This window comes from Petromyzon marinus, chromosome 45 (genome assembly GCF_048934315.1).
Source record: "Petromyzon marinus isolate PM22_M1 ecotype Great Lakes invasive population chromosome 45, UKy_Petmar_22M1.pri1.0, whole genome shotgun sequence".
NCBI lineage: Eukaryota > Metazoa > Chordata > Hyperoartia > Petromyzontiformes > Petromyzontidae > Petromyzon > Petromyzon marinus.
In genome coordinates, this window is record NC_133711.1 from 10,798,786 (window position 1) to 10,825,491 (window position 26,706).

At 53.0% G+C, this 26,706-nt stretch overlaps 1 protein-coding gene across 2 annotated transcripts in view; it reads left to right on the plus strand.

Annotated features, from left to right (window-relative positions):
* The first annotated feature begins 16,027 nt into the window (after window positions 1-16,027).
* The window catches only part of CYP24A1 (cytochrome P450 family 24 subfamily A member 1), a 28,423-nt gene continuing 17,744 nt past the window's right edge, over window positions 16,028-26,706 (plus strand). For both annotated transcript variants that reach the window (XR_012946929.1, XM_032971225.2), the window contains exons 1-5: window positions 16,028-16,654; window positions 20,839-21,029; window positions 22,875-22,968; window positions 24,213-24,309; window positions 26,003-26,094. Coding sequence is in view for 1 of the 2 variants with exons in the window: in XM_032971225.2 (XP_032827116.1) it covers window positions 16,382-16,654; window positions 20,839-21,029; window positions 22,875-22,968; window positions 24,213-24,309; window positions 26,003-26,094 (747 nt within the window). In the remaining variant the exon portion in view is untranslated. The remainder of the gene's footprint in view (window positions 16,655-20,838; window positions 21,030-22,874; window positions 22,969-24,212; window positions 24,310-26,002; window positions 26,095-26,706) is intronic.

The window sequence follows — 26,706 nt, forward strand, 5'->3', positions numbered from 1 at the left end:
TAGTGGCTATCACTAGTGGCTATCAGTAGTAGCTAGTGGCTATCACTGGTAGCTAGTGGCTACAACTAGTGGCTATCACGAGTAGTTAGTGGCTATCACTAGCAGCCAGTGGCTATCACTTGTAGCTCTTACTAGTAGCTAGTTGCTATCACTAGTAGCCAGTGGCTATCACTAGTAGCTATCACTAGTAGCTAGTGGCTAACACTAGTAGCTAGTAGCGATCACTAGCAGCTATCACTAATAGCTAGTGGCTATCACTAGTAGCTAGTGGCTATCACTAGTAGCTAGTAACTATCACTAATAGCTAGTGGCTATCACTAGTAGCTAGTGGCTATCACTAGTCGCTATCCCGAGTGGCTATCACTCGTAGCTAGTGTCAATCACGAGTGGCTATCACTAGTGGCTATCACTAGTAGCTATCACTAGTAGCTAGTGGCTATCACTAGTGGCTATCACTAGTAGCTAGTGGCTATCACTAATGGCTATCACTAGTAGCCAGTGGCTATCACTAGTAGCTAGTGGCTATCACTAGTAGCTAGTGGCTATCACTAGTCGCAATCCCTAGTGGCTATCACTCGTAGCTAGTGTCAATCACGAGTGGCTATCACTAGTGGCTATCACTAGTAGCTATCACTAGTAGCTAGTGGCTATCACTAGTGGCTATCACTGGTGGTTATCACTAGTAGCTAGTGGCAATCACTAGTGGCTATCACTAGTAGCTGGTGGCAATCACTAGTGGCTATCACTAGTAGCTAGTGGCTATCACTAGTGGCTATCACTAGTAGCTAGTGGCTATCACTAGTGGCTATCACTAGTAGCTAGTGGCTATCACTGGTAGCTAGTGGCTACAACTAGTGGCTATCACTAGTAGCCAGTGGCTATCACTAGGAGCTATCACTAGTAGCCAGTGGCTATCACTAGGAGCTATCACTAGTAGCTAGTGGCTAACACTAGTAGCTAGTGGCTATCACTAGCAGCTATCACTGAGAGCTAGTGGCTATCACTAGTAGCTACTGGCTCTCACTAGTAGCTAGTAACTATCACTAGTAGCTAGTGGCTATCACTAGTAGCTAGTGGCTTTCACTAGTAGCTATCACTAGTAGCTAGTGGCTATCACTAGTAGCTAGTGGCTATCACTAGTGGCTATCACTAGTGGCTATCACTAGTAGCTAGTGGCAATCACTAGTGGCTATCACTAGTAGCTAGTGGCTATCACTAGTGGCTATAACTAGCGGCTATCACTAGTAGCTAGTGCCTATCACTTGTGGCTATCACTAGTAGCTAGTGGCTATCACTAGTAGCCAGTAGCTATCACTAGTAGCGATCACTAGTAGCTAGTGGCTATCACTAGTAGCTAGTAGATATCACTAGTAGCTATCACTAGTAGCTAGTGGCTATGACTAGTAGATAGTGGCTATCAGTAGTGGCTATCACTAGTAGCTAGTGCCAATCACTAGTGGCTATCACGAGTAGCTAGTGGCTATCACTAGTGGCTATCAGAAGCGGCTATCACTAGTAGCTAGCGGCTATCAATAGTGGCTATCACTAGTAGCTAGTGGCTATCACTAGTACCTAGTGGCTATCACTAGTGGCTATCACTAGTGGCTATCACTAGTAGCTAGTGGCTATCACTAGTGGCTGTCACTTGTAGCTAGTGGCTATCACTAGTGGCTATCACTAGTGGCTATCACGAGCAGCTAGTGGCAATCACTAGTGGCTATCACTAGTAGCTAGTGGCAATAACTAGTGGCTATCACTAGTAGCTAGTGGCTCTCACTAGTGGCTATCACTAGTGGCTATCACTAGCAGCTAGTGGCAATCACTAGTGGCTATCACTAGTAGCTAGTGGCTATCACTAATGGCTATCACTATTAGCTAGTGGCTATCACTAGTGGCTATCACTAGTAGCTAGTGGCTATCACTAGTAGCTAGTGGCTACAACTAGAGACTATCACTAGTAGCTAGTGGCTATCAACAGTAGCCAGTGGCTATCACTAGTAGCTAGTTGCTATCACTAGTAGCCAGTGGCTATCACTAGTAGCTATCACTAGTAGCTAGTGGCTAACACTAGTAGCTAGTGGCTATCATTAGTAGCTATCACTAGTAGTAGATAGTAGCTATCACTAGTAGCTAGTGGCTATCACTAGTAGCTATCACTAGTAGCTAGTGGCTATCACTAGTAGCTAGTGGCTATCACTAGTGGCTATCACTAGTGGCTATGACTAGTAGCTAGTGGCTATCACTAGTGGCTATCACTAGTAGCTAGTGGAAATCACTCGTGGCTATCACTAGTAGCTAGTGGCTCTCACTCGTGGCTATCACTAGTAGCTAGTGGCTATCACTTGTGGCTATCACTAGTGGCTATCACTAGTAGCTAGTGGCTATCACTAGTGACTTCAACTAGTAGCTAGTGGCTATCACTAGTGGCTATCACTAGTGGCTATCACTAGTAGCTAGTGGCTATCACTAGTAGCTAGTGGCTCTCACTCGTGGCTATCACTAGTAACTAGTGGCTATCACTTGTGGCTATCACTAGTGGCTATCACTAGTAGTTAGTGGCTATCACTAGTGGCTTCAACTAGTAGCTAGTGGCTATCACTAGTGGCTATCACTAGTGGCTATCACTAGTAGCTAGTGGCTCTCACACGTGGCTATCACTAGTAGCTAGTGGCTATCACTTGTGGCTATCACTAGTGGCTATCACTAGTAGCTAGTGGCTATCACTAGTGGCTTCAACTAGTAGCTAGTGGCTTTCACTAGTGGCTATCACTATTGGCTATCACTAGTAGCCATTGGCTTTCACTAGTGGCTATCACTCAGCTCCCCCTATCGCATTAGATTATTGGGGCAAGTGCTGTTAGCACGCACCTATGAAGGCCGACACGGCACACGAGGAGGTGGTTGGCCAGCACCACGCCCAGCCGCCTTTGTCTCCCAAGTCGGCGATGTTTGCACACCGCACCAGCTACTCATGTACACACCGCACCAGCTACTCATTTCAGGCTGAGTCAACCTAGGGTGAAGCCCAGAACTCGGCTCAAATTTTTGCCATGGATGTCAGAGAGTCAGAGAGTCACAGAGTCAGAGAGTCAGAGAGTGAGAGAGTCTGAGAGTCGGAGAGTCACAGAGTCACAGAGTCAAAGTCACAGAGTCAGAGAGTGAGAGAGTCACAGAGTCAGAGTCACAGAGTCAGAGAGTCAGAGAGTCATAGAGGCAGAGAGGCAGAGAGGCACAGAGTCAGAGAGTCACAGAGTCAGAGAGTCACAGAGTCAGAGAGTCACAGAGTTAGAGAGTCAGAGAGTCAGAGGGGCAGAGAGTCATAGAGTCACAGAGTCAGAGAGTCACAGAATCAGAGAGTCACAGAGTCAGAGAGTCACAGAATCAGAGAGTCACAGAGTTAGAGAGTCAGAGAGTCAGAGTCAGAGAGTCACAGAGTCACAGAGTCAGAGAGTCAGAGAGTCACAGAGTCAGAGAGTCAGAGAGTCAGAGAGTCTGAGAGTCGGAGAGTCACAGAATCAGAGAGTCAGAGAGGCAGAGAGGCACAGAGTCAGAGAGTCACAGAGTCAGAGAGTCACAGAGTTAGAGAGTCAGAGAGTCAGAGGGGCAGAGAGTCACAGAGTCACAGAGGCAGAGAGTCACAGAATCAGAGAGTCACAGAGTTAGAGAGTCAGAGTCAGAGAGTCACAGAGTCAGAGAGTCAGAGAGTCAGAGAGTCACAGAGTCAGAGAGTCACAGAGTTAGAGAGTCAGAGAGTCAGAGGGGCAGAGAGTCACAGAGTCACAGAGTCAGAGAGTCACAGAATCAGAGAGTCACAGAGTCAGAGAGTCACAGAATCAGAGAGTCACAGAGTTAGAGAGTCAGAGAGTCAGAGTCAGAGAGTCACAGAGTCAAAGAGTCAGAGAGTCAGAGAGTCACAGAGTCAGAGAGTCTGAGAGTCGGAGAGTCACAGAATCAGAGAGTCAGAGAGTCAGAGAGGCAGAGAGGCACAGAGTCAGAGAGTCACAGAGTCAGAGAGTCACAGAGTCAGAGAGTCACAGAGTTAGAGAGTCAGAGAGTCAGAGGGGCAGAGAGTCACAGAGTCACAGAGTCAGAGAGTCACAGAATCAGAGAGTCACAGAGTCAGAGAGTCACAGAATCAGAGAGTCACAGAGTTAGAGAGTCAGAGAGTCAGAGTCAGAGAGTCACAGAGTCAGAGAGTCAGAGAGTCACAGAGTCAGATAGTCAGAGAGTCAGAGAGTCAGAGAGTCAGAGTCAGAGAGTCACAGAGTCAGAGAGTCAGAGAGTCAGAGAGTCACAGATTCAGAGAGTCAGAGTCAGAGAGTCACAGAGTCAGAGAGTCACAGAGTCAGAGTCAGAGAGTCACAGAGCCAGAGAGTCAGAGAGTCAGAGGGGCAGAGAGTCACAGAGTCAGAGAGTCACAGAGTCAGAGATTCAGAGAGGCAGAGAGTCAGAGAGTCAGAGTCAGAGAGTCACAGAGCCAGAGAGTCAGAGAGTCAGAGGGGCAGAGAGTCACAGAGTCAGAGAGTCAGAGGGGCAGAGAGTCACAGAGTCAGAGAGTCAGAGAGTCACAGAGTCAGAGAGTCAGAGAGTCAGAGAGTCAGAGTCAGAGAGTCAGAGAGTCAGAGAGTCAGAGAGTCACAGAGTCACAGAGTCAGAGAGTCAGAGAGTCACAGAGTCAGAAAGTCAGAGAGTCAGAGAGTCACAGAGTCACTGAGTCAGAGAGTCACAGAGTCAGAGAGTTAGACAGGCAGAGAGTCAGAGAGTCACAGAGTCAGAGAGTCAGAGAGTCAGAGAGTCACAGAGTCGCTGAGTCAGAGAGTCACAGAGTCAGAGAGTTAGACAGGCAGAGAGTCAGAGAGTCACAGAGTCAGAGAGTCACAGAGTCAGAGAGTCACAGAGTCAGAGAGTCACAGAGTCAGAGAATCAGAGGGACAGAGAGTCACAGAGTAAGAGAGTCAGAGGGGCAGAGAGTCACAGAGTCAGAGAGTCACAGAGTCAGAGAGTCACAGAGTCAGAGTCACAGAGTCAGAGAGTCACAGAGTCAGAGAGTCACAGAGTCAGAGAGTCACAGAGTCAGAGGGTCAGAGGGACAGAGAGTCACAGAGTAAGAGAGTCAGAGAGTCAGAGGGGAAGAGAGTCACAGAGTCAGAGAGTCACAGAGTCAGAGAGTCAGAGAGTCACAGAGTCGCTGAGCCAGAGAGTCACAGAGTCAGAGAGTTAGACAGGCAGAGAGTCAGAGAGTCACAGAGTCAGAGAGTCACAGAGTTAGAGAGTCAGAGAGTCAGAGGGGCAGAGAGTCACAGAGTCAGAGAGTCACAGAATCAGAGAGTCACAGAGTCAGAGAGTCACAGAATCAGAGAGTCACAGAGTTAGAGAGTCAGAGAGTCAGAGTCAGAGAGTCAGAGAGTCACAGAGTCACAGAGTCAGAGAGTCAGAGAGTCAGAGGGGCAGAGAGTCACAGAGTCACAGAGTCAGAGAGTCACAGAATCAGAGAGTCACAGAGTCAGAGAGTCACAGAATCAGAGAGTCACAGAGTTAGAGAGTCAGAGAGTCAGAGTCAGAGAGTCACAGAGTCAAAGAGTCAGAGAGTCAGAGAGTCACAGAGTCAGAGAGTCTGAGAGTCGGAGAGTCACAGAATCAGAGAGTCAGAGAGTCAGAGAGGCAGAGAGGCACAGAGTCAGAGAGTCACAGAGTCAGAGAGTCACAGAGTCAGAGAGTCACAGAGTTAGAGAGTCAGAGAGTCAGAGGGGCAGAGAGTCACAGAGTCACAGAGTCAGAGAGTCACAGAATCAGAGAGTCACAGAGTCAGAGAGTCACAGAATCAGAGAGTCACAGAGTTAGAGAGTCAGAGAGTCAGAGTCAGAGAGTCACAGAGTCAGAGAGTCAGAGAGTCACAGAGTCAGATAGTCAGAGAGTCAGAGAGTCAGAGAGTCAGAGTCAGAGAGTCACAGAGTCAGAGAGTCAGAGAGTCAGAGAGTCACAGATTCAGAGAGTCAGAGTCAGAGAGTCACAGAGTCAGAGAGTCACAGAGTCAGAGTCAGAGAGTCACAGAGCCAGAGAGTCAGAGAGTCAGAGGGGCAGAGAGTCACAGAGTCAGAGAGTCACAGAGTCAGAGATTCAGAGAGGCAGAGAGTCAGAGAGTCAGAGTCAGAGAGTCACAGAGCCAGAGAGTCAGAGAGTCAGAGGGGCAGAGAGTCACAGAGTCAGAGAGTCAGAGGGGCAGAGAGTCACAGAGTCAGAGAGTCAGAGAGTCACAGAGTCAGAGAGTCAGAGAGTCAGAGAGTCAGAGTCAGAGAGTCAGAGAGTCAGAGAGTCAGAGAGTCACAGAGTCACAGAGTCAGAGAGTCAGAGAGTCACAGAGTCAGAAAGTCAGAGAGTCAGAGAGTCACAGAGTCACTGAGTCAGAGAGTCACAGAGTCAGAGAGTTAGACAGGCAGAGAGTCAGAGAGTCACAGAGTCAGAGAGTCAGAGAGTCAGAGAGTCACAGAGTCGCTGAGTCAGAGAGTCACAGAGTCAGAGAGTTAGACAGGCAGAGAGTCAGAGAGTCACAGAGTCAGAGAGTCACAGAGTCAGAGAGTCACAGAGTCAGAGAGTCACAGAGTCAGAGAATCAGAGGGACAGAGAGTCACAGAGTAAGAGAGTCAGAGGGGCAGAGAGTCACAGAGTCAGAGAGTCACAGAGTCAGAGAGTCACAGAGTCAGAGTCACAGAGTCAGAGAGTCACAGAGTCAGAGAGTCACAGAGTCAGAGAGTCACAGAGTCAGAGGGTCAGAGGGACAGAGAGTCACAGAGTAAGAGAGTCAGAGAGTCAGAGGGGAAGAGAGTCACAGAGTCAGAGAGTCACAGAGTCAGAGAGTCAGAGAGTCACAGAGTCGCTGAGCCAGAGAGTCACAGAGTCAGAGAGTTAGACAGGCAGAGAGTCAGAGAGTCACAGAGTCAGAGAGTCACAGAGTTAGAGAGTCAGAGAGTCAGAGGGGCAGAGAGTCACAGAGTCAGAGAGTCACAGAATCAGAGAGTCACAGAGTCAGAGAGTCACAGAATCAGAGAGTCACAGAGTTAGAGAGTCAGAGAGTCAGAGTCAGAGAGTCAGAGAGTCACAGAGTCACAGAGTCAGAGAGTCAGAGAGTCACAGAGTCAGAGTTTCACAGAGTCAGAGAGTCAGAGAGTCAGAGTCAGAGAGTCACAGAGTCAGAGAGTCAGAGGGTCACAGAGTCAGAGAGGCAGAGAGTCAGAGAGTCACAGATTCAGAGAGTCAGAGTCAGAGAGTCACAGAGTCAGAGAGTCACAGAGTCAGAGAGTCAGAGTCAGAGAGTCACAGAGCCAGAGAGTCAGAGAGTCAGAGGGGCAGAGAGTCACAGAGTCAGAGAGTCACGGAGTCACAGAGTCACAGAGTCAGAGAGTCAGAGAGTCACAGAGTCAGAGAGTCAGAGAGTCAGAGAGTCAGAGTCAGAGAGTCACAGAGTCAGAGAGTCACAGAGTCAGAGAGTCAGAGTCAGAGAGTCACAGAGCCAGAGAGTCAGAGAGTCAGAGGGTCACAGAGTCAGAGAGTCAGAGATTCAGAGAGGCAGAGAGTCAGAGAGTCAGAGTCAGAGAGTCACAGAGCCAGAGAGTCAGAGAATCAGAGAGTCACAGAGTCAGAGAGTCAGAGAGTCACAGAGTCACTGAGTCAGAGAGTCACAGAGCCAGAGAGTCAGAGAGTCAGAGGGGCAGAGAGTCAGAGGGGCAGAGAGTCACAGAGTCAGAGAGTCACAGAGTCAGAGAGTCACAGAGTCAGAGTCACAGAGTCAGAGAGTCACAGAGTCAGAGAGTCACAGAGTCACAGAGTCAGAGAGTCAGAGGGACAGAGAGTCACAGAGTAAGAGAGTCAGAGAGTCAGAGGGGAAGAGAGTCACAGAGTCAGAGAGTCACAGAGTCAGAGAGTCACAGAGTCGCTGAGCCAGAGAGTCACAGAGTCAGCGAGTTAGACAGGCAGAGAGTCAGAGAGTCACAGAGTCAGAGAGTCACAGAGTTAGAGAGTCAGAGAGTCAGAGGGGCAGAGAGTCACAGAGTCAGAGAGTCACAGAATCAGAGAGTCACAGAGTCAGAGAGTCACAGAATCAGAGAGTCACAGAGTTAGAGAGTCAGAGAGTCAGAGTCAGAGAGTCAGAGAGTCACAGAGTCACAGAGTCAGAGAGTCAGAGAGTCACAGAGTCAGAGTTTCACAGAGTCAGAGAGTCAGAGAGTCAGAGTCAGAGAGTCACAGAGTCAGAGAGTCAGAGGGTCACAGAGTCAGAGAGGCAGAGAGTCAGAGAGTCACAGATTCAGAGAGTCAGAGTCAGAGAGTCACAGAGTCAGAGAGTCACAGAGTCAGAGAGTCAGAGTCAGAGAGTCACAGAGCCAGAGAGTCAGAGAGTCAGAGGGGCAGAGAGTCACAGAGTCAGAGAGTCACGGAGTCACAGAGTCACAGAGTCAGAGAGTCAGAGAGTCACAGAGTCAGAGAGTCAGAGAGTCAGAGAGTCAGAGAGTCAGAGTCAGAGAGTCACAGAGTCAGAGAGTCACAGAGTCAGAGAGTCAGAGTCAGAGAGTCACAGAGCCAGAGAGTCAGAGAGTCAGAGGGTCACAGAGTCAGAGAGTCAGAGATTCAGAGAGGCAGAGAGTCAGAGAGTCAGAGTCAGAGAGTCACAGAGCCAGAGAGTCAGAGAGTCAGAGAGTCACAGAGTCAGAGAGTCAGAGAGTCACAGAGTCACTGAGTCAGAGAGTCACAGAGCCAGAGAGTCAGAGAGTCAGAGGGGCAGAGAGTCACAGAGTCAGAGAGTCACAGAGTCAGAGAGTCAGAGAGTCAGAGAGTCACAGAGTCAGAGAGTCAGAGAGTCAGAGAGTCACAGAGTAAGAGAGTCAGAGAGTCAGAGAGTCAGAGAGTCACAGAGTCACTGAGTCAGAGAGTCACAGAGTCAGAGAGTTAGACAGGCAGAGAGTCAGAGAGTCACAGAGTCAGAGAGTCACAGAGTCACTGAGTCAGAGAGTCACAGAGTCAGAGAGTTAGACAGGCAGAGAGTCAGAGAGTCACAGAGTCAGAGAGTCACAGAGTCACAGAGTCAGAGAGTCACAGAGTCAGAGAGTCACAGAGTCAGAGAGTCAGAGGGGCAGAGAGTCACAGAGTAAGAGAGTCAGAGAGTCAGAGGGGCAGAGAGTCAGAGTCAGAGAGTCACAGAGTCAGAGAGTCACAGAGTCAGAGAGTCACAGAGTCATAGAGTCACAGAGTCAGAGAGTCACAGAGTCACAGAGTCAGAGAGTCAGAGAGTCACAGAGTCACTGAGTCAGAGAGTCAGAGGGGCAGAGAGTCACAGAGTCAGAGAGTCACAGAGTCAGAGAGTCACAGAGTCAGAGAGTCACAGAGTCAGAGAGTCAGAGAGTCACAGAGTCAGAGAGTCACAGAGTCAGAGAGTCAGAGGGGCAGAGAGTCACAGAGTCAGAGAGTCACAGAGTCAGAGAGTCACAGAGTCACAGAGTCAGAGAGTCAGAGAGTCAGTGCCCATCTCGGTGTCGCGTGGTATTTGGAGTCTGGAATCGCCAGCGCGAGACAGAGCGGCGATAGAGGCGATTAATCCCCCGCGCCCCGCGATGAATGGCCAGCTCCAAGCGTGTGGATACATCACACACGTGTGTGTGTGTGAGTTAATAACACCTGTGTGTGTGTGTGAGAGGGTTAATCACACGTGTGTGTGAGTGAGTGAGTTGATCACACGTGCGTGTGAGTTAATGACACGTGTACATGTGTGAGAGAGTGACACGTGAGTTTGTGTGAGTTAATCACACACGTGTGTGTGTGTGTGGGCTCGCCTCCCAATCAACGGGAGGAGAGGGATTGTGGTGGTTGAAGGCTTACGCCCTCCACAGAAGATGAACATCAGTGGAGGGATGCAGGCAAGGCAGAAGCGTCAGATGCCTTTTATGATCTGTCCCAGGTGCTGGCTAAAGTGACCCCTCGGGATAGAGTCATCCTCTTGGGTGACTTTAACGCCCAAGTGGGTCATGATGCAGATACCTGGTCCGGAGTGAATGGAAGGCATGGAACAGATCAGCTGGATCACAACGGCAGGAGGCTGCGAGACTTACGTGCTCGTCGGCATTGGAGCATTCACACAACACCATGGATGAACGCCGGGTCCAGGCGAGGACATCTGCTGGGCTTCATACAGTAGTGAGGGAGCAGCGAATGCGGGCCCACTGCCTTCACACCACGGCCTACCGTGGAGCTGATCTTCCTACTGACCATCGGTTTGTCATCAGCAAGATGCCTCGACTGTACTTTTATTGTGGTAGCAATCACCCATCAAGGACCCCAGTCAAAGCCACAATGGCCTGGTCTCGTCGAGCTGATGAAGGTGATCGATCGGAATTCCATCAACGCTTGCAACTGGGGTTGGCATTCCCCCTCCCCTTTCCTCCTGATGCCGAGGGCGAATGAGTTTCAAGACAGCGAGTCGCGCAGCTGCTATGGCTGCGTACACAGTGCAGACCCCCCAGAAACCCTGGCCAAGGGAGGAGGTGTTCTGACTAGTTGAGAGTAAGCGGAATTCTCACGACTCCCCCTGTCTACTACATCCCACGGTGAGCAGCGAGGGGGCTTACCGCAGCCTTCACTTGGAGGTTTGGAGAGCCGCGCGGCGCTGCGAGGATGAGTGGTGATCGCGAGTTGCTGAGGAAATGGAAACTGCCCCAAGTAGCAAGCGATAACAAGTAACTTTTTACCATTATCAAATTTTACTTGCAACGCTACACCTATCACCATCCTAAAGGGAAAGAGCGGTGATCCAATCTCCGACCCCCCAAGTAAAGGTTCGCATGTCTGCTGAGCATTTCTGTGAGGTCTTAGAGGAAGGAAAACCCCTCAGCTCAAACAGCATCATAGGACAACGTGGGGGGTGGCCTCTGCCGATGCTGCCGTGCCTCAAATATGGGAGGAAGTAGCCACTCCTTGTGACTGTTCGGCCGAGGAGCCATCTGTTGAGAAAGTATGAAGGGCGATCTGGAGCTTGAAACCAGGTCAAACTAACGGGGAGAGATCACCTCCAAAGTGAAATGCCGAGGGAGGGTGGCGTTTGTGTGCAGACTGCCCGATTTGACGTAATTACAACCGTCTGGTCCTCAGGACGGGTTCTGCAAGATTAGAAGGATGCCCTGGTGGCCCGTACTGATTGCACTTACCGGGGTATCACGCTCCTCAGTGTGCCGGAAAAGGTCCTGGAAAGAATGATTCAACATTGCCCTTGCTAGGCAAGCTGAGGAGAAGCTTGCGGAGCTCCAATATTGTTTCAGACCGGGGTGGTCCTGCACGGACGCCATTTTCTGTGTCTGTATGCTACAGTATAGGTGTTGAGAATTTCAACAGGACCTACAATCTTTACTTTATTGACCTTGTCAAGGCCCATGATACCATCAATAGGCCAGGGTTCTGGTTTATTCTTCGTGCTTTTTGAGTCCGAGACAATCTGTTCGCAATCATTAAGGACCTTCATGACGGTGGGCAGGTCCAGGTAAGGTTGCGTGGCTGGGTGTCGTGGGGGCCCTTGTGTGTTCGCCTTGAGGTGCGACAGGAATGTCGTCTCGCGCCCACGCATGTCAACCTCGTCTTTTGGCCATGGAGTCCAATAAGTTTTCCATGGACGTACCGGTGAATTCCATCTGGTGTAGATTCAATGGGAGGCTGATCGATGCCCGTGTGCGGTCGAGAGATGGCTCCCTATTGGTCAACCATATTTTGTTTGCGGATGATCTGGTGATTTCTGCCTACCCTGAGATGTTACAGATCACACTGCTGAATCCGGAGCATGCTACTAAGAGATGGGGCCTTACTATCAGCCCCACCTGCCTGGGTTGGGTATTTTAATTCATCGAATGCTCCCCTTCCTCAACTCTCCATGAGTGACGGGGCAGTGGTGAAGAGAGTGGAAAGATTTCCATACGACCCATCCTGGGTTTAACCAGACTGGACTGTGTAAGTAGTCCACAGGTCCTTGAAAGATGTGGGCACTGCCCCATCAGTGAGCTACTCTGGCAAGCGAGGCTGCATTGGCATGGAGCCCGCATGCCCAGCCACCGCCCAAGCAGATTCTGTTCGGTCGCATCGAGGGGGCTCAGCGGGCGTCGCATGGGCTAGAGAAGAGATGGAGTGATGTGTTACAGAAGGATGTGGAACCGATTGGACTTGCCGATGACTGGTACTAGCGGTGTCAAGATCGGCCTATGTGGGGTAGGTTCGTGAAGGACGCTGCTGGGCAGTTGGAGGCGGTCGCACTCCAACAACAAAGGAGGGCGGAGGAGCGACGCTCACAACAACGAACGAAGCGCCGGGCGGATAAAGCACAGCAGGTTGGCACAGTAGGGGACACAGGTGGTGCATCAGCCAGTCGTCTCAGTCATCTTAGTCAGTCGACCCGTGGCACCTGGGTCTGGTCCGTGACCTTCTGCCAGCGGGCCTTTGACAATTCACGTGGCCTCAACGTGCACCTAGCCTGGCACAAATGCCGTTATGTCATCGCCACGTCGTGGTGAGCGGCGGCTGTTGTTGAGTTAATCACACGTGTGTGCGTGTGAGTTAATGACGTATGTGTGAGTGTGAGTTAATCACACGTGTGTGCGTTATTCACACGTGTGTGAGTGTGAGGTGATCACACGTGTGTGAGTGTGAGATAATCACACGTGTGTGAGTGTCAGTTGATCACACGTGTGTGAGCGTGAGTTGATCACACGTGTGTGAGTGTCAGTTGATCACACGTGTGTGAGTGTCAGTTGATCACGCGTGTGTGAGTTGATCACACGTGTGTGAGCGTGAGTTGATCACACGTGTGTGAGTGTGAGTTAATCACACGTGTGTGAGTGTGAGTTAATCACACGTGTGTGCGTGTGAGTTATTCACACGTGTATGAGTGTGAGTTAATCACACGTGTGTGAGTGTGAGTTAATCACACGTGTGTGAGTGTGAGTTGATCACACGTGTGTGTCAGTTGATCACACGTGTGTGTGAGTTGATCACACGTGTGTGAGTGTGAGTTAATCACACGTGTGTGTGAGTTGATCACACGTGTGTGAGTGTGAGTTAATCACACGTGTGTGAGTGTGAGTTAATCACACGTGTGTGAGTGTGAGGTGATCACACGTGTGTGAGTGTCAGTTGATCACACGTGTGTGAGTGTGAGTTGGTCACACGTGTGTGAGCGTGAGTTGATCACACGTGTGTGAGCGTGAGTTGATCACACGTGTGTGAGTGTGAGTTGATCACACGTGTGTGAGTTGATCACACGTGTGTGAGTGTGAGTTAATCACACGTGTGTGAGTGTGAGTTGATCACACGTGTGTGAGTGTGCGTTAATCACACGTGAGTGTGAGGTGATCACACGTGTGTGAGTGTGAGTTAATCACACGTGTGTGACTGTGAGTTAATCACACGTGTGTGAGCGTGAGTTAATCACACGTGTGTGAGTGTGAGTTAATCACACGTGTGGGAGTGTGAGTTAATCACACGTGTGTGACTGTGAGTTAATCACACGTGTGTGAGTGTGAGTTAATCACACGTGTGTGAGTGTGAGGTGATCACACGTGTGTGAGTGTGAGTTAATCACACGTGTGTGAGTGTGAGTTGATCACACGTGTGTGAGTGTGAGTTAATCACACGTGTGTGAGTGTGAGCTAATCACACGTGTGTGACTGTGAGTTAATCACACGTGTGTGAGTTTGAGTTGATCACACGTGTGTGAGTGTGAGTTAATCACACGTGTGTGTGTGAGTTAATCACACGTGTGTGAGTGTGAATTAATCACACGTGTGTGAGTGTGAGTTAATCACACGTGAGTGAGTGTGAGTTGATCACACGTGTGTGAGTGTGAGTTAATCACACGTGAGTGAGTGTGAGTTAATCACACGTGTGTGAGTGTGAGTTAATCACACGTGTGTGTGAGTTAATCACACGTGTGTGAGTGTGAGTTAATCACACGTGAGTGAGTGTGAGTTAATCACACGTGAGTGAGTGTGAGTTAATCACACGTGTGTGAGTGTGAGTTAATCACACGTGAGTGAGTGTGAGTTAATCACACGTGTGTGAGTGTGAGTTAATCACACGTGAGTGAGTGTGAGTTAATCACACGTGAGTGAGTGTGAGTTAATCACACGTGTGTGAGTGTGAGTTAATCACACGTGAGTGAGTGTGAGTTAATCACACGTGTGTGAGTGTGAGTTAATCACACGTGTGTGTGCACGCTGCGCTACGAACCCGGCGACTCGAGTTCAATTCCCGCTCAAGGCCACCACAAGTGACGGTTATCTGAATCGGTCCTGGGCTTCCCCTAGGTCGACTCAGCCTCAAATAAATACCTGGTGCGATGTATAGACATCGCCCCTGGGGAGACAAAGTTGCCACTCACCCCCTTGTGTGCCGTGCCGACCTTCAGAGGTGTCCTAACAGTCTGGGACCTTTGTCTTTGTATGCATGTGTGTATTAGTGTGGTTTTACATGTATGTGGTTGAGTGTGTATGTGTGTGGTGCATCGGCCAGTCATCTCAGTCAGTCGACCCGTGGCACCTGGGTCTGCCCCGTGACCTCCTGCCAGCGGGCGTTCACCATTTCACGTGGCCTCACCATTTTCACGTGGCCTCAACGTGCACCTAGCCTGGCACAGGCGCCGTGGTAACGTCACCGCCACTTAGTGGCGAATGTATTTGTGTTGTGTACTGCAGTCGTTGAGTGACGTTTATCTGTACCAGCACTGAGCTTCCCCTACGTTGACTCGGCCATAAATGAGTACATGGTTGGCTGGGTCATGTGGCCCGCAATGCCCAGCCACCGCATTCACAATCAGCTTCTGTTTGGCCGGATAGAGGGGGCAAAACGGGCGCGGAACGGGCTAGAGAAGAGATGGAGTGATATGGTACAGGAGGATGTGGAGCTGAGTGGACTCGCCGATGACCGGTACCAGCGGTGTCAAGATCGGATTATGTGGAGGAGGAAGCTCGTGAAGGACGCTGCTGGGCAATTGGAGGCAGTCGCCCTCTAACAACAACCGAAGGCGGCAGAGCGACGCTCACAACAATGTGCGGAGCGCCAGGCGGATAAAACGCAGCAAGTTGGCACAGTGGGGAGCACAAAGAGAGCGTCTGCCAGTCATCTCAGTCAATACACCCATGGCACCTGGGTCTGTCACGTAACCTCCTGCCAGCAGCGAGCCTTCAACGCTTCACGTGGCCTCAAGGTTCACCTAGCCTGGCACATGTGTACGTTTGTTCGTGTTGGGTGTGGGTGTTTTTAATTATGAGTGTCTGTGTGTAACGGAGTGTGTGCGTGCGAGGAGTAGCAGTGTAGCGGTTAGCGCTAATCTGCACTACGATCCCGGCGACCCGAATTCCATGCTCGCTCACGGCCAACACCAGCGACGATTATTTGAACTGGCCCTGGGCCTCGCCGAGGTCGACTCAGCCTCAACATTAGTACCTGGTGCGGTGCGTAAACATCGTCACGAGGGAGACAAAGGCGGTCGGGCGTGGTGCTGTCCACCCACAGGTGCTACTCGCTAACAGCACTTGCCCCAACAGTCTGTCAAGGCGATACGGCTTAGATGAGAGTTTAATTAAACCCACGCTGCATCTCGACTCCTAATTTACGCCGGGTAAAGCTTAAACCGGTTTGGCGCTTGTGACAAGAGCTTGCGAGGTTTTAGGGCTTGTAACTCTAGCCGAGGTTTTAATCTCAATTATCCCACCCCGCCCCCATGAAATGCAAATCTCTAACACCGCTTGTGAGGAACTCGCGCCCGTGAACTCCCATGGCGGTGTGAGGTCGAAGTCAGCGCTCGGAGTGAACTCTCAATCCTGAACCTCGCAAACAAACAAAAAGGGTAAACGCGCTCCCGAATATCTTTTTTGATGTTGTTGTTGTCTGTGCTTCCGAGAAGAACCAGGGAGTTGTCATTGAGAGCCGCGATTGGCTGGCGCGTCCTGACCGGTGTGTTTACGCCACGGCGCACACACACACACACCCACACGCACACACACACACACGCGCACTCACGCTCCCACACACACACACGCGGGTATATATAAGGGCTCCGTGCCCACAAGCGCCGCAATTAGCGCAGTGAGTGGCTCGGTACGCGAGCGGTTCAACTGAGTGGAGTGGTCGGGGGTTTGTTACCGGAGGATTTCACGCGGGTGGCAGTCTCGGTTCGCGACCGCGCTCGGCTCATTCATTCGTCTCGCTAAACTCGCATCTTGAGCGACAGCGACCCTTGCCGCAAGGCTCCGCTTGCGGTTTCGCGTTACCGCATCGGCCAACGAGTGTGCGACCGTGGGGCGGGGGTCCACTTGCGATCCCAGCGCGCTTTAGCGGAACGACTGCGTGAACGCGCCAAACAATGAATCGCGTCGTGTTGCAGAGAGCGGCCGGTCAGCTGCCCCGGGGCTGCCCCTTCGCGCACCAGGGCGGCAGCAGCCGGGCGGCCCAGGTGGTGGTTCCTGGCGCCGTGGAAGCGCCGGCGAGCCTGGCCGGGGAGCCGTGTCCCGCCGCGGAGGGGGCGAGGAGGCTCCGGTCGATGAGCGAGATGCCCAGCCCGCCCAGCCTGCCCGTCGTGGGCAGCCTCTTCGAGGTGCTGCGGAAAGGCGGCATCTCCAAGCAGTACCAAGTGCTGGTGAGAGGCTCTCTGTGTGAATCACACACACACACACACCGCTCTCTGTGTGAATCACACACACACTCACACCGCTCTCTGTGTGAATCACACACACACACCGCTCTCTGTGTGAATCACACACACACTCACACCGCTCTCTGTGTGAATCACACACACACACACCAGCACACACTCACACCGCTCTCTGTGTGAATCACACACACACATACCAACACACACACACAGCGCTCTCTGTGTGAATCACACACACACACACTCACACCGCTCTCTGTGTGAATCACACACACACCAACACACCATCACACACTCACACCGCTCTCTGTGTGAATCACACACACACCAACACACACTCACACCGCTCTCTGTGTGAATCACACACACACCAATACACACTCACACCGCTCTCTGTGTGAATCACACACACACACCAACACACACCGCTCTCTGTGTGAATCACACACACACACACACCAACACACACCGCTCTCTGTGTGAATCACACACACACACACACCAACACACACTCACACCGCTCTCTGTGTGAATCACACACACACTCACACCGCTCTCTGTGTGAATCACACACACACACCAACACACACTCACGCCGCTCTCTGTGTGAATCACACACACACTCACACCGCTCTCTGTGTGAATCACACACACACACACCAACACACACTCACACCGCTCTCTGTGTGAATCACACACACACACCAACACACACTCACACCGCTCTCTGTGTGAATCACACACACACACCAACACACACGCACACCGCTCTCTGTGTGAATCACACACACACAAACACACACTCACACTGCTTTCTACGAATCACGCACACACACACTCACACCGCTCTCTGTGTGAATCACACACACACACCAACACACACTCACACCGCTCTCTGTGTGAATCACGCACACACACCAACACACACGCACACCGCTCTCTGTGTGAATCACACACACACACCAACACACACTCACACCGCTCTCTGTGTGAATCACACACACACACACCAACACACACTCACACCGCTCTCTGTGTGAATCACGCACACACACACCAACACACACGCACACCGCTCTCTGTGTGAATCACACACACACACCAACACACACTCACACCGCTCTCTGTGTGAATCACACACACACACCAACACACACTCACACCGCTCTCTGTGTGAATCACACACACACCAACACACACGCACACCGCTCTCTGTGTGAATCACACACACACACCAACACACACTCACACCGCTCTCTGTGTGAATCACACACACGCGCACACCAACACACACTCACACCGCTCTCTGTGTGAATCACACACACCAACACACACTCACACCGCTCTCTGTGTGAATCACACACACACCAACACACACTCACACCGCTCTCTGTGTGAATCACACACACACGCACACCAACACACACTCACACCGCTCTCTGTGTGAATCACACACACACACCAACACACACTCACACCGCTCTCTGTGTGAATCACGCACACACACACCAACACACACGCACACCGCTCTCTGTGTGAATCACACACACACACCAACACACACTCACACCGCTCTCTGTGTGAATCACACACACACCAACACACACTCACACCGCTCTCTGTGTGAATCACGCACACACACACCAACACACACGCACACCGCTCTCTGTGTGAATCACACACACACACCAACACACACTCACACCGCTCTCTGTGTGAATCACACACAAACACCAACACACACGCACACCGCTCTCTGTGTGAATCACACACACCAACACACACTCACACCGCTCTCTGTGTGAATCACACACACACGCACACCAACACACACTCACACCGCTCTCTGTGTGAATCACACACACACCAACACACACTCACACCGCTCTCTGTGTGAATCACGCACACACACACCAACACACACGCACACCGCTCTCTGTGTGAATCACACACACACCAACACACACTCACACCGCTCTCTGTGTGAATCACACACACCAACACACACTCACACCGCTCTCTGTGTGAATCACACACACACGCACACCAACACACACTCACACCGCTCTCTTTGTGAATCACACACACACTCACACCGCTCTCTGTGTGAATCACACACACACACCAACACACACTCACATCGCTCTCTGTGTGAATCACACACACACGCACACCAACACACACACACACCGCTCTCTGTGGTAATCACACACACACTCCAACACACACTCACACCGCTCTCTGTGTGAATCACGCACACACACACACCAACACACACTCACACCGCTTTCTATGAATCACACAAAGACAAAGATCCCCTGTATTGCCTTAACAGACTGTTGGGGCAAGTGGCGTTCGCGAGCACCTATAAAGGCCGGCACGGCACACTAGAGAGTGGGTGGCCAACACCACGCCCGGCTGCCTTTGTCTCCCTAGTGGCGATGTTTACTACACACATCGTGTTGGGTACTCATTTGGGGCTGAGTCCACCTAGGGGAGGCCCAGGACCGGTTCAGATAATCGTCACCGGTGTTGGCCGTGAGAGGGAATCGAACTCGGACCGCCAGGTTCGTAGCTCAGCGTAGCGCTGCCCGCTCCACTCCCGCTCCCCACGCACATCGCTCTCTATGAATCAAACGCGACAAACACACACGCACATAAACCTCTCTCTCTCTCTATGAATCAAACGCGACAAACGCGCACATAAACCTCTCTCTCTCTATGAATCGCATCTTGTCTCGTGAATGGGATCCGTGAGCATCCTTGCTTCGCACCTCTCTGCCAACAGCACCACACCCCCCTCCCACCACCGCGCGGGCCCCCCGCCGTGTCCGCGTGATGTTGTTGTGTACGGGGAATGTTGATCTAAGCGACGTGGTCCTCTTCCACGTCGCTTCGGAAAGTCCTCACGAATCCACCCCCACCACCACCACCTATCCCTCCACCCCCAACCCCCACTGGCTCCGTGAATGACTTTGCGAATCTCAATCAGCGCTCCCTCCCCGGTTACATTTGACGTGAAGCTCGCGTGACGAGCGCCCGCGGGCACCTCTGATGCAAACAGAACCCCCCCCCATCTCCAAGCATCCGTGGTCCCCGTGGTCCCCGTGGTCCCCGTGGTCCCCGTGGTTTCCGTGGTCCCCGTGGTCCCGGTGAGATCGTGGTCTCCGTGGTCCCCGTGGTCTCCGTGGTCCCCGTGGTCCCCGTGGTCCCCGTGAGATCGTGGTCCCCGTGGTCTCCGTGGTCCCCGTGGTCCCCGTAGTCCCCGTGAGATCGTGGTCCCCGTGGTCTCCGTGGTCTCCGTGGTCCCCGTGGTCCCCGTGGTCCCCGTGGTCCCCGTGGTCCCCGTGGTCCCCGTGGTCCCCGTGAGATCGTGGTCCCCGTGGTCCCCGTGAGATCGTGGTCCCCGTGGTCCCCGTGGTCTCCGTGGTCCCCGTGAGATCGTGGTCCCCGTGGTCCCCGTGGTCCCCGTGTTCTCCGTGGTCCCCGTGGTCCCCGTGGTCCCCGTGGTCCCCGTGAGATCGCGGTCCCCGCGTCTCCCGCGAGACTCGCGGCAGGAAACCCCTGGAGAGGTTGAGCAGCACGCGTGGGCGAATACCGCACGTGACAACTCACGCCCAGATAAAGTGAAGGGGTCATCGCTGCCACGCGGTCACGAAGGGTCAAGGTCACGGCCAGGCATCTGACCCCGGGCGCGTTTTCTCTCCCATTCGTAAGTCGGCCCCCGAATTCTTCTCAGTGCGAATCTTCCAAGCTCGGCCCACAGGTATACACAGAGTCAACACGGATGTGTTATGGGTATTGATGCATACATAATGAATTCTGGGACAGGGCGAAATCACCATCAGCTTGACCCCTCCCACGGCGCGGCCACTTGTGACGTCATACCCCACGTGACGCCCGCTGCGCGCGGTGTTCATCGCCCGCGTCGCCTCACCGCGTGCGCCGGGGAAACTCGACGCCAATGGCCTCGGAGGTAGAGACAGCGGCAGGAACTAAGGGGGCGAGAATGGCCTGCACAGAGGCTGCCTGTTCCGCGGGCCTCCGAGAGCGTCGCAAGAGCCCGCGTGGCGGGCCGGGGGGCGCTGCCGCAGCGTCGACGCTGACGGCTGCCGCGTGCTTCACTCGCCCATCCCTCACTCGCCGCAACTCTCACCCCCACCCCACAGACCGAGTACCACCGGCGGCTGGGCAGCGTCTACCGCATGCGCCTCGGCTCGTTCGAGAGCGTCCACGTGGGCGCGCCGCACCTCATCGAGTCGCTGTTCCGCCGCGAGGCCGCGTGTCCGCGCCGCCTTGACATCAAGCCGTGGAAGGCCTACCGCGACTTGCGTGGCGAGGCCTACGGGCTGCTCATCCTGTACGTGAGAGGGGCCGCTTTGGCAGTGCGCCGTGCGCCACGCGCCCTCCTTGGGAGCGATGCTGCTTGTCCCGCTGGTATTGGGGTTAAGGCTTGCGACCGACGAATCTCCCCCCACCCACCCACTCCGTTCCGTCGACGCGAGTTGGAACGTCGGAATCGGAGGAGGTTCACGACCAGAAGCGTATGTCCCCGTAAAGCCCAGTGAGCTACAATCACTCAGTTTCAAAGACAATGCCATACATTATTATTATTATTATTGGAGCATGTTCCTTCGCATGTTCACGGCAAGTACCGTGTGTGGTTAATGCAGTACTTTATTTATTTTCAAAAGGCTTATATTTGGTGTTTGAGCATCTTAACACAACGCCTGTTTCATTGCCAGAAAGGGTTCAAACCTATTATTTTTAATAGCATCAAAGCATTCCGCAATTATACATAGTTTTTAATAAATAAATCAACCTCCATCACAGCAATTACGTTGCAAGATAACATTCACAATCCGAACGCTTTCTCTAAATTACGAGAAACTCGTCAGGCACACGCTGCACGCTCCCGATGATGGCTACACAACAGCGGCGCGACTTGCAAGCGTGAGCGGCATGCACAAAGACAAAGCAGCGCTCCCCACAGTGTAGCCGCATCGACCGTTGGGACAAGTGCTATTAGCGAGCCCCTATGAAGGGAGCGGGTGGTGTGCTCTCAAGCGGCATGCACGGCCGCCTTTGTCTTCCCAGTGGCGGTGTAAACACGCAGCAGCAGCAGCACTGACAAGTTGCCAGAGGGGTGCGCCTACTCCTGCACCGCGCACGGACGGGCCACGCGCGGGCTATGCACCCCGACGCCCCACGTGCACCTGAACAATATTGCATCTCGACACCCCAACTATTGCACCCTGTGCCACAAATGCACGTGCTGCTGCGTACCCAACTGGCAAGGAAGGCCGCGCTCCGCGATAAACTTTACACCGTATTTATTATTGTTGTTTCGTGGGGATCCGAGGCTTTATGGTATTGTTTTGAGCGTTTTGTTTACAACTTCACCGCCCCCAGGTACCCCACCCCTGACAAGGAAAGTTTTGCTCTCCGCTGTGGCCCCTTACCCCGATCTCACACACACACACACCTCGCCACACACACACACCTCGCCACACACACACACACACCCCTCGCCACACACACATCTCACCACACACACACCCCTCGCCACACACACACCTCGCCACACACACACACACACATCTCGCCACACACACACCTCGCCACACACACACCTCGCCACACACACACCTCGCCACACACACACCTCGCCACACACACACACACACCTCGCCACACGCACACCTCGCCACACACACACAGCTCGCCACACACACACAAACACCTCGCCACACACACCCCTCGCCACACACACACAGCTCGCCACACACACCTCGCCACACACACACCTCGCCACACACACACACCTCGCCACACACACACCCCTCGCCACACACACCCCTCGCCACACACACACAGCTCGCCACACACACACACAGCTCGCCAGATACACCTCGCCACACACACCTCGCCACACACACACAGCTCGCCACACACACACACACACCTCGCCATGCACACCTCGCCACACACACACAGCTCGCCAGATACACCTCGCCACACACACCTCGCCACACACACACACCTCGCCATGCACACACCTCGCCAATGCCTCTAGCCACCCCCGCAGTGTTAATTGGTTTCACTCACAGTGAGTTGATCACGTGTGGTGGTGGTGGTGATGGTGGTGTAAAGTTCCACCACCGACGACACAACTCTGCTGACGACGATGATGATGCCCCTGCAGGGACGACAAGCCGTGGCAGAAGATGAGGAGGGCGTTCCAAAAGAAGCTCATGTTGCCAGAAGAGGTGGCTAAATACGATGACAAGATTAACGAGGTGAGGACTCCAATCCCCTTGCCCCCCGCGTGTCCCCTCCCCCCCGCCCCCCATCCCCCGCGTGTCCCCTCCCTCCCCCCCACCCCCCATCCCCCACCCCCCATCCCCCGCGTGTCCTCTCCCCGCGTCCGTCCTTGCAGCGCCAGCAAGCGCACAGCGCGTCCCACCACCACCAGCACCAATACCAACACCAGTACCACCACCAACACCACCACCACCAGTACCACCACCAGTACCAGTACCAGCACCACCACCACCAGCACTAGCACCACCACCAGCACCACCACCACCAGCACCAATACCAACACCAGTACCACCACCTGCACCACCAACACCACCGCCACCAGTACCACCATCAGCACCACCACCACCAGCACCACCACCACCACCAGTACCACCACCAGCACCAGTACCAGCACCAGCAGCACCACCAGCACCAACACCACCACCACCACCACCAGTACCACCACCAGCACCAACACCACCACCACCACCAGTACCACCACCACAACCATCAGCACCAGCACCACCAGCACCACCACCAGCACCAACACCAGCACCACCACCACCATGTACCACCACCAGCACCACCACCACCACCAGCACCACCACCAGCACCACCACCACCAGCACAACCACCACCAGCACAACCAGCACCACCAGCACAACCACCACCACCAGCACCACCAGCACCACCACCAGCACCAACACCACCACCAGTACCACCACCAGCACCAGTACCACCACCAGCACCACCACCACCAGCACCACCACCACCAGCACCACCACCAGCACCACCACCAGTACCACCACCAGCACCAACACCACCACCACCAGCACCACCACCAGCACCACCACCAGCACCACCACCACCATGTACCACCACCATGTACCACCACCAGCACCACCACCAGCAACACCACCACCAGCACAACCACCACCAGCACCACCAGCACAACCAGCACCACCAGCACAACCACCACCACCAGCACCACCAGCACCACCAGCACCACCACCAGCACCACCACCACTACCACCACCACCAGGACCACCAGCACCAGCACCACCTCGCTCCTTCCTAGAGAGTGGCGGTGCCGCACGAGGCGCGTTACGCAACGCGGAGCTCTGAGCCAACTCTTGGTAATGCGCCTCTCCCCTCTCCACGTCCCTCCATACTTTGCCCCCCCCCTCCTCCCCCGCCGCCCCCGGACTTTCTCCCCCCCCCCCGCCCGCCCCCTCCCCAGGTGCTCTCAGATTTCGTGGTTCACTTTGACGCGACCCGCGACGCTCAGGGCGGCATCCGGGACCTGTGCCTGGAGCTGCACAAGTGGTCGTTCGAAAGTAGGAACCCCGCTCAGACTCCACTGCGCAACGCACCACCGACTTGCCAGGGATCCCGGACACCCCCCACCCACCCACGCCTCCTCCCACTCAGTTCACTTTCAATTCCCAAGTGCCATCACCAGCCAGTGGACCTCCCTCCCTGCCCCCTCAGCGCACGCACACAAAGACGCACGCGCGTTGCCTGGTTCCTGCTGCCCCCCCCCCTCCCCCGTGACTTAAAGTGCACATTGAAACAAGACGAGAGAAATAAGAATTAAAGCTTTCGTGACTGCATAAATTATTCATTGTTTTTTTTCGGTAAAGTCACGTATGTAGAAATACCATAAAAATATATTATAATTTTATGGTATTTCTATTACATTATTATATAATTTTATGGTATTTCTACATACGTGACATTACCGAAAAAAACAATGAGTAAGACAAGAGACAGACAAATATCCCCCGTACAGCCTTCATAGGCTTTTGGGGCAAGTGCTGTTAGCGAGCACCTATGTATGTATGTGTGCCCGGCACGGCACACGAGGGGGTGGGTGGCCAGCACCACGCCCGGTCGCCTTTGTCTCCCTCGTGGCGATGTTTACGCCACCGCATCAGGTACTCATTTGAGGCCGAGTCGACATAGGGGAGGCCCAAGATTGGTTCAGATATTCGGCTGGGCGAGCCCCTTCGGGAGATCCGGCAAGGAGCCCGACTGCTGCTGCTGAATTATTATTTTTATTTACACCAAATTGCCGAGCACAGGCCCAAAGGCACAAAACGTCAAACGGCCAGCAACAGTCAGCACAGTGAGAGTTGTGATAGATCCGAGTAAAACGCGTCCCTTGGATTGAGCAAGGTTATCGTTGTGAGAGCTTGGGAAAGAGAGAGGAGGGTGACGATTGAGAGAAGGGAATTCCAGTGTGGGGCAGCGCGAGGGAAGAGTGGAAAGAGAAGTGACCTGCGGTGTGGTGGGTAGGTGGTTGAGCGATTGATTGAGTGAATGAGTGGATGGGTGAGTGGGTGGATGAGTGAATGAGAGAGTAAGTAGGTGAGTGGGTGAGTGAATGAGTGAGTTAGTGAATGAGTGGGTGAGTGAATGAGTGGGTGAGTGAATGAGTGTGTGAATGAGTGAGTGGGTGAGCGAATGAGTGGGTGGTGAGTGAATGAGTGGGTGGGTGAGTGAATGAGTGGGTGGGTGAGTGAGTGGGTGAGTGAATGAGTGGGTGAGTGAATGAGTGGGTGAGTGAATGAGTGGGTGAGTGAATGAGTGGGTGAGTGTGTGCATTGTTGTGCCCTGCAGCGTCGTGGTTCAACTCAGTGCTAGCTCAGTTTGACACGTGGTAGACTTTCGCGACTAATTCTATGAATACAAAGTTGTTGTTTTTGCGGTTATATCGCATACATGTAAACACGTCTTTAAACCGCCAACACCCAACCTGCAGGAAGGTTTGTCACGTACACAAAACGTGGCCAATTAGTTACTACTTCAGCCCACCGGTGTGTAAACAATTTGAGTACGGTGACGTTTGGCTGGCAATTGCATCCAGCAGCATCGGGCGCCAGTGTCCGCTCGACCGTAGCTCCTCAACGCGGGTGCAAGAATCGAGGATCACGGGAACGGCCCCACGCGGCATGGAGCGATAGAAGACCGCCCGTGGTTGTGGCGACCCCCTCGTTGATAGCGTGACCCCCGATCTGTGTCCCGCAGCCATCTCCTACATCCTCTACGGCAAACGTTTCGGCCTCCTGTCCCAGGACATGGGCGAGGAAGGGCAGATCTTCATCACCTCCATCAAGAAGGTGAGCTGCACACAGCGGAAGATGGGGCCGCACATATGATGTTGCTTTGATGCTGTGTGTGATGTTGCTTTGATGCTGTGTGATGTTGCTTTGATGCTGTGTGTGATGTTGCTTTGATGCTGTGTGTGATCTTGCTTTGATGCTGTGCGTGATGTTGCTTTGATGCTGTGTGTGATCTTGCTTTGATGCTGTGTGTGATGTTGCTTTGATGCTGTGTGTGATGTTGCTTTGATGCTGTGTGTGATGTTGCTTTGATGCTGTGTGTGATGTTGCTTTGATGCTGTGTGTGATCTTGCTTTGATGCTGTATGTGATGTTGCTTTGATGCTGTGTGTGATGTTGCTACAATGCTGTGTGTGATGTTGCTACAATGCTGTGTGTGATGTTGCTACAATGCTGTGCGTGATGTTGCTACAATGCTGTGCGTGATGTTGCTTTGATGCTGTGTGTGATGTTGCTACAATGCTGTGTGTGATGCTGCTTTGATGCTGTGTGTAATGTTGCTACAATGCTGTGTGTGATGCTGCTTTGATGCTGTGTGTGATGTTGCTACAATGCTGTGTGTGATGCTGCTTTGATGCTGTGTGTGATGTTGCTACAATGCTGTGCGTGA